Source organism: Eurosta solidaginis, chromosome 5, assembly GCF_040869045.1.
Source record: "Eurosta solidaginis isolate ZX-2024a chromosome 5, ASM4086904v1, whole genome shotgun sequence".
Taxonomy (NCBI): domain Eukaryota; kingdom Metazoa; phylum Arthropoda; class Insecta; order Diptera; family Tephritidae; genus Eurosta; species Eurosta solidaginis.
This window is the reverse complement of record NC_090323.1, coordinates 98,291,880-98,300,388: the sequence shown is the minus strand read 5'-3', so window position 1 is coordinate 98,300,388 and position 8,509 is coordinate 98,291,880. Positions and strand designations below refer to the sequence as shown.

Sequence of the window (8,509 nt, the reverse complement as noted above, 5' to 3'; positions counted from 1 at the left end):
TTGCCTCTGTATTCTCGCCTGGCCATTTTCGTATGCGTTGCTTTCCAACTCCACAAATAATGCCGCGGCTATTGATTTCATTATAATAGCTTTAATTTGTCTGTTCTTTGGGTCCAGTCATATGCCAAAACAAGCTCGCAGAGTATAGGAAGGTGACGCGAAAACGTAAAAAATCTTTGCGGAAAGAATCTTTATAAAGTATTTTAGGCCAGTCCAATGAAATTAGCATCCATAAAATGTCAACTATATTCGTGCAGGAATCCGTTTTAACAAAACTTGGTGGCCACGGTAGGGAATTGGTTAAAAGAACGGCAAAAACACACTTACAACACTCAAAAAATATAAACTGCGGCAATATATTTTATAGCTTTTTTTTTGTACAAAATAGCGTGGGTAATAAAATATAAACGTTTTTCAGTGTTTTTTTTTTACAAATTTTCTTTAATTTATTTTGTTCCAATGTTCACACATTCCGTACAAACAGCTGATTTAGAAAACTCATTTGCCCTTCCTCTTCTCGTTACGATTCGGTCGTAATGCAGAATACCCAACTTCGATCAAAGCGGAGCGTAGAACCATTGTAAAGGTCTACAAGTAGGATATGTAGCAGCACGTACATACACAGCCACGCTCACTGATAAAATCCCTACAAGACGCGTGAGCAGAACGCTGATGTGTTCACCAACACATTCACACAAAAGTATTGCGATCCGGAAAACATACAAACTTGGTGTTGTTAATTTTTTTTTTCATGTTTGCCCGAAACTGTGCGTACCTGTCCATAAATAACTCAATTTGTGTTCCCTTGCATTATTTTCGGTCAGTTTTGCGAACACGAGGACGATATTTGGAGAATATCAGAACAAAGCTATTATTTTCTAAAACGCAAAAGACTTAGAATTTTCAGTGCGCGACGGGATTTTTAAATTAATTAATTAATTAATAAAATAAAGGTTAATATAATAAAAAAAAATATGAAAAGAAGGCATTTTGCTAATTGCTTATCGAAAGAGAAAAAGCTCTTTGACGATAACGTTAAAATGTTTAAAGAACTTGAGAAGTCCTCTCAAGATAAAGTGCAAAGTGTTGCTAATTCTTTGGAAAGTGTTGCTAATCCTTTGGAAAGTGAGGCTAATCCTTTGAGTAGTGAGATTTTGCAAAGTCAGTGTTTGCCAGTTGATAGTGTTCGAAGTAATTGTGATGAAAGCGTAGAAGAGTGTTTAGGTGCCCAAAGTTATTATGTAGAAGAGGGTGCAGGTACGGATCTGAACGACTTGCTAAGAAGTTGGGCCATAGATTTTAAAGTTGCTCATAATATTATAGACGGACTTCTTCAGGCACTCCAAAAGGGTGGGATAAAGGATGTACCGTTGTGTGCCAAAACTCTTTTAGACACCTTTCGAGAAAAAGTCAGTGTAGAATCTATGTCAAATGGTGAATTTTTGTACTTTGGTATACAAGACCAATTAGTTTCTAAACAATTTTCATTTTTGGAGGCACAAGAAGAGGTTTTAATTGATGTGGGAGTAGATGGTCTCAAACTTTTTAACAGTTCAAGTCGAGTTTTATGGCCTATTCTTGGAGCACTAGTACATTTTCCTAGTGTTGATACTTTTGTTATAGCTAGCTTCTCAGTTTTTAAAAAGCCTGAAAATATGATTAGATTAGATTAGATTAGATTAGATTATTTATTTATTACGGCCAGAAGCCTAATTCGTAAATTTGAAAATATTACAGTTTTTTATCTTATAGCTAAGGTTTTACAATATTCATATAATTTTGTTTTAAATACTGTTATTTGGTTGCAACTTTTTATATCCATAGGCAGTTCATTGTAACTTTTCAGACCCTTGTAGAAAATGTTCTGTTGATCAATTTCAGTTCTAAAAAACGGCAATTTGAAATTATGTTTGCTCCTCGTATTTATGTTGTGAGTTTGCTCAACTAATGCTATATTTTTATTTAAATACTCAGGTACATTTCCATGTTTAATATTAAATATGAATTTCATGGAGTGGAAAAAAATCTTTTGTTTCACACTTAACCAGTCTAAAGTCTTCAACATGTCAGCCGTTCGTGTATCTCTAGGTTTCTGAAGAATAAATCTCATGCATCTATTTTGAAGCTTTTGGAGCTTGTCTACTTCTTTATCCGATATTATGAATAGAATGGACGGGCAGTACACGAAGTGCGGTTCTATAACTGATTTATATAAGATTATTTTGTACTTTTTCTGAATGAATTTCGTTGTTCTCTGCATCACTCCTATTTTATTAGCAGCTTTTTTAATTGTATAATTTATATGATCTTCAAATTTGAGTTTATTATCAATTATTATTCCTAAGTATTTTATACTGTTAACTCTTTGTATGATTTCATCATTTATTTTTAGCTCGGCTATATCCTCCTCATTGATATTCCTCCTTGTTATTATCATATATTTAGTTTTATTTATGTTTAGTTTCAGTCTATTACCACACAACCATTTATACAAGTTATTTATTTCATGTTGCATTTTGGCGAGTGCAGTATTAATATTATTTTCACTTATCATAATTAATGCATCATCCTTTTATGGCTAAGTTCGCTTCAGAGGCAAAATCCCTGCGAGAAAACGGTATTGCTGTCGGTCCCAATAAAGTGTTGTTAAGATTTGATGTGCGTGTGTTCATTTGCGACTCCCCAGCTAGGGCGTTTGTTAGTGGTGTTATGTCATTTAATGCCAAACATGGATGCCCCAGGTGTCATATAGGGGGTGACTGGGAAGGGAAAGTATATTTACCCACAACGTCTGGTATACCCAGGACGGATATAAGTTTTGAGAAAAGAGATCATGTGTCTCACCACAGTCCTCAATTCAGGCAACAGAAAACCGTTTTAGAAGATGCCGACTTTAAAATGGTTTCTCAGTTTCCACTAGACTGTATGCATTTGGTAGATTTAGGTGTCGTAAAAAGGTTTTTAAAAAGTTTGAATAATAATAATAATAATTTATTTATTTACGGTCTTTAAGACCTAGTTCAAGGTAAAAAAAAAAAATATATATATATATATAAATAAATTGTATACATTACATGCTTAATGACTTACAGTATAAAAATAATTTTGCTTTAAGCTTATTAATATTTTCACAGTCTTTTATCGCATTTGGTAATTCATTGTACATTTTATAACCTATATATTCTAAAGTCTTCTTCGCGAACTCCGTTCTTACTCTAGGCAGTCTTATATTTCCGCTGCTTCTAGTTCCATAGTTATGTATTTCATGATTAAAATGTATTCTCCCGTTGAGATAATTCGGTGTTATTCGTAATTTCATATGATGTATAAATTTCAATGTGAAATAATATATCGACTGTTTTACACTGAGCCAGTTTAACATATTTAGCATTGTAGTTTTTGCTGTTCTAAGCGAATAGCGATGCAAATATCCGAAAGATAAATGAAAATATTAAATTTATTTCGAATTACTTTCCGTCTGAATTCTGTCGTACTGCGAGAAGTTTAGATGAAGTTAGTCGGTGGAAAGCAACGGAATTCAGACAGTTCCTGCTATACACAGGCATTTTTGTTTTAAAAGACTGCATAAGTAGTGAGTTGTACTTCCTTTTCCTACTACTACATACCGGCATTCGACTTCTTTCAAGTGAAAGGTCGTTTAGGTCTGAGGCTGATGTTGCCCAAGATATATTAGAGCATTTCGTCACGCAGTTCAGTATAATGTTTGGGAAGGAAAGCGTTACTTTCAACATTCATGGTTTATTACACTTGTCAGCATGTGTCAAAGACCTTGGTCCTTTAGATTCCTTTTCTGCTTACAGGTTTGAAAATTGTATGCAATTTTTAAAAAAGATAGTAAGAAAACCAAATCAAATATTGCAACAGCTGTTTTTAAGGTTGAAAGAAAGGCAGGATGTAAGTTCATCGATTCACAAACCTTCCAATCTATGCTCTTTCGATATTGATTTAAAGAAAGATAAAGACTGTTTTTGTTATAGCAAAAAAGTCGGCCCTATAAAGGTAGTAGAACTTGTAGGGTCAGGAGAATTGGAAATAGTGCAATGTACTGTTTTTCGGAAAACGCAAAATTTTTTCGATGTACCTGTTAGCTCCTCCGATAGTTTAGGTATTGTTGTTGCAAGTGAGCCAAGCTTAAATTTGGTTGATTTAAAGAGAGAAGATCTTGATTACAAGTACTTCTGTATCCCTCAGGAAAGCAAATTTTTGCTTATACCCCTTCTTCACCACCTATTCCATGAGTTTTCCAATTAAGCCACTTTTTCCTAACCCTTGTTTCATAAACTTTCAATAAAGTAACTCTTTCCACACTTTCGAATAAATAAATATTAAAAATATAATTAAAACGTATGCTTTAGCTTTTGATTCTAAAGTTTTTGAAGAGTCCAGTTACAAGAAGTGCAGTTATGGAATCTACAAATAATGGTAAGAAAATCTCTTGTACATGATTTGTACATAAGTTAACTTTCAATAATTTTCAGCGAATTCTTTCAATAAAGTGTTTGCAACGAATATGCGTTTTAATGAGGCTACATCTGACGCCGAATGTGCTGCCATTTCCTCAGCAGGAATGGTAGTCGATCAGGCTGAAGGGCTGCTACAAGGAGATCAGGCTGAAGATGTTGGAACCAACCAAATTGAAGTCAACCTGGCAGGACCTAATGGAGGTAATTTTTTAAATTTTCATTTGGTTGTTTTAAACCCCCCTTCTAGAGTACTACCTTTCGTTTATACACAAATCATTTGCCCACATATAGTTAAAAATCAAATATCCCCATGTTATTTGTATGTGAAAACAAAAATTGTGATAAACACCACTTAACTTTAAAATTAAAAGCTTAAATGTTGATAGACCATCTCTTTGAATGTCCTTAACCATATTTTCACTATACCAAAAGAGAAAGCTTTATATTTATTCAGTCCGCCCTAATACATTTGCACATCGATTGCTGCCCTATCGCAGAATGGGATTGCACACCGACCTATTTCAGACTTATTTTTTAGAAAACAGATAATCCAGATGTAATGTTTCTATATTTTTCCATTGTCCAAGCAAAGAAATGATTGCCAAGATGAAAGTTCCATGTAATATCATGCCAGAAGTTACATTTACAAGTATAGATGCACCCTTTAATACAAAGACGGGTATAATATCCAGGTGTAACATGATAATTAAATTTAATAGCGCAGGATTGAATAAAGGGCCCTCTGGTTTAGCAAAAGAATTCCTACATTGCAACAAGTCATAACTGGAAACATTCCCCGACATAACGTCGCTGCACTTTCCACCACTATTAAAGCAGAACCAGATATAGTAATCACAAAGAAATTTGCTATGTAGAGCACCCCATTGCGGTAATTTTTTACTTTAGCTCACAACTGCTACAACTCGACCGCGTTTTGATCCCAGGACCATGAATCCGAAAGCGGAAATTCAAAATTTTATTTCTGTCAAAAGATATTTCCAAAAAACCAAAAAATGGCCCCGAAGCACTGCGAAACCGGGGGTGGGATCCATATTTTGGTAGTAGTGCAGTTTACGGTACCCACCCTAAAGTTGGGCTAAGATTATCGAGTGAGGTATTAATCTCGAGAACAATAATCCGAAGGCGGAAAAGAAAAATTTTATCTCTGTCCGGAGATATTTGCAGTTGAAGTTGGCGATTTTAATGTGGTTGTTGTTGTGTTGATACCCACAAAAAAAATTGTGCATCACCGTGGCGGTAGCCACGGTTATACCACACACCCGGACTTGGCATGGCGTAGCCCAGGGTTATTTATTATAAGCGCGGCCGAAGGCCGCCAACGCAGAAATGTGTTCTGCGCAAAAATACTATGGATCCCACCCCCGGTTTCGGAGGGGCCCGGGGTCTCTTTTTGGTTTTTCGTTAATATCTTTTGAATGGATAAAAAAGTTAACTTCCGCTTTCGGATTCTTGATCTAGACGTGAATACGCGTCTTTTGATAACTCACTCGAAAATTTTGGCCCAAATTTCGGTGGGTACCGTAAACTGCACTATTACCCATATTTTTTGCGCAGAACACCTTTCTGCATTGGCGGCCTTTGGCCGCGCTTTTAAAAAACTACTCTGGGTGGGTCCAACACCGGTTTGGAGACCACAACTATATCCGCGCAAAACACTTTTACCCAGTTTTTCTTGTGGGTACCACAAAATCAATCAAAATTTCAAATTTGTTTGCAAATATCTCAAACGAAATAAACTTTTGAATTTACGCTTTTGGATTCGTGATCTTGGATCCAAAGCGCGTCTTTTAACACCTCTCCTGATATTTTTGGACGAGTTTTAGCAGTTCTGAGCTAAAGTAAAGAATTACCGCCCTTGCTATCAATTCACTGCACTATTTATTTATTTTGCATTATAACAAAAGTTTTTTGGGCTTGAGAGCTGTCTCACATCCAGTTTGATATGGGTTAGAGTTATTTAGTTACTCTATACACCAAGTTAATCACCAGTAAAGTTTTTTTCATTCCTAAGTGTCTTTTAAACTTGCACGAATATTTTAGCCAAAGGTAGATATGTGCAACAAAATAACTTGATCAGCTGACTTCTATCGTTTTCAATGCCCCAACAAGAAAGCTATCAGTTAGGTAGCTGTGATGTATATTACATATTGCGGTACATAAAGTTAGTTGAAGCTTTTTCGACAGATAGCCAATAGAAAATTATGTCAAAAAGCTGTAACTAACTTTTAGTTCTTAACTAAGTTTGACTATGAATACGCCCCATTGTTTTGTATAAGATATTAAACATATATTATTCTTTTTATAGATGTGCTGAGAGTTTTGATGGAGATTATTTATAAGATGGATCAAATTGAACAGAATATAAGAAGTAGGGTAATAGGAGACGGAGGAAAAATAGCATTAAAATTCAAAATGATTTTGTATTTAACTAGATATTTGTATTTTACAATATTCATGCAAAGTACTTTCTGTATTCTTTAAACTTAGCAACGTACACTCAGCTATAATCAAAGCGTACTAATGAAAATGTTGGAGGAAATAAAGCAAGATGTAAGTATTGTTTTTATTCAATTCATTTTACTTTTCGCTTCAATTATTCTCTAATGGCTTAGGCTTTTTTGTGTATATACAAATCTTTGCTATGCAGAATATTAGTTTCATTCGCCTAACGATAGATTACTTACTTCCTACTTAATTGGCGCTTAACCGTCTAAACGGTTATGGCCGTCCAACAACGATAGATTATTATTTTAAATATACAGCCCAATTCTCAATCCTTTTCCCGGGGAGATTTCTCCCGTTCTCCATACAAAAATTTGCCATTCTCAACCATTTTTGTATGGAGAACGGGCAAAATCTCTCCGGGAAAACATTGAGAATTGGGCTGATAACGAAAAAAGGTACCGACCATATCTCAACCAAACTACTTTGATGCTAAAGCTCACATCTGAGCATATAATATTTTGTAACACCAATTTTCAACTCGTTTCTTGTTAATATATATACTTCAACAATAAACCTTCATTTTAAACAGGCGGTACCGAAGAGTGAAGTTTTGGCGCAACAGCACTTAATGCGAGAGTGCAAGGTGACGCTGAAGAAGGTGGAAAGCTCTGTGTGCAAAATTACTGGGGAAGTCAGAGACAAGTACATGGATGAAGTTGCCAGCGCATTGCCTCTCCAGAATGTATTAGAGGTTCTAAGGGTAGAAGAAAGATTGAAGGTAGAGGAGTATGCTGTAGCAATGGTAATTTGACCCAAAAAGTTATCTTTTACCATAATTTAATTTCGCTTTCATACTTTAGAAGGCTCATATGTTCAAAATTAAGGGCATTTCAGAGGACATACCCCGAGTAGTTAAAGAAATTTTTAGTGACACGTTGATGGAAGAATACAACTGGGCGGGAGCAGCTGGAAAGAAAAGTCTCCAAAAGCTTTCCTTGTTCGAGACATTTCTTCGCGGTAAGATGTTATAAAGAGAGATGTATTCTAGATTGTATTCCTATATTGATTTTTGGTACGTTTTTAGATGTATTCATACACCAAGGACATGCATCGTATGAAAAAGGAATGAGAAAGGCGGTTGAACTCAGCCACCACAGGATGGCACAAAGGAAATTCGGCAAAAAGCAAAAATTAGTTACTGCACAGACAAGCCCACCAGCGCAATGAATTGTTTCCTCTTTTCTTTTTCATTTAAGTTGGAGCTTTTAAATTTTCGGTTTTTTATATGTTTTTGAATTTTTTTAGTTTGCGGAATATATTTAAGTTAATTATTTACTGTTTTTAAGTTAGGCTAATGTAATATACAAACGAAGTTTTTAAGTTTTCGTAATATTTTTAAGCTAGTCAGTTACTTTTTTTAAGTTAGAATAATGTGATATTTAAATGAAGTTTTTTAAGTTTTCGAAATATTTTTTAATTTAGTCCCAATATTTATTTGAATTTTTTATATAGCTTTTATCATAACTACCTGAGACAAAAAGGACAATTAACTAATAAAT

At 34.7% G+C, this 8,509-nt stretch overlaps 1 protein-coding gene across 3 annotated transcripts; it reads left to right on the top strand.

Annotated features, from left to right (window-relative positions):
- Positions 1–6,973: 6,973 nt before the first annotated feature.
- On the top strand, positions 6,974–8,259 carry LOC137253304 (uncharacterized). Of its 3 annotated transcripts, none has more exons than XM_067789989.1 (4): positions 6,974–7,055; positions 7,540–7,728; positions 7,811–7,967; positions 8,035–8,259. In XM_067789989.1, the coding sequence occupies exons 1-4, from the start codon at positions 7,026–7,028 to the stop codon at positions 8,175–8,177; spliced, it is 519 nt and encodes a 172-aa protein (XP_067646090.1). In that variant the 5' UTR covers positions 6,974–7,025; the 3' UTR covers positions 8,178–8,259. The 3 variants fall into 3 exon arrangements, with proteins under 3 accessions (XP_067646090.1, XP_067646089.1, XP_067646088.1); XM_067789988.1 differs by having other exon boundaries at positions 7,540–7,752; positions 7,814–7,967; positions 8,035–8,256; XM_067789987.1 differs by having other exon boundaries at positions 6,975–7,055; positions 7,540–7,752; positions 8,035–8,249.
- Positions 8,260–8,509: the final 250 nt, after the last annotated feature.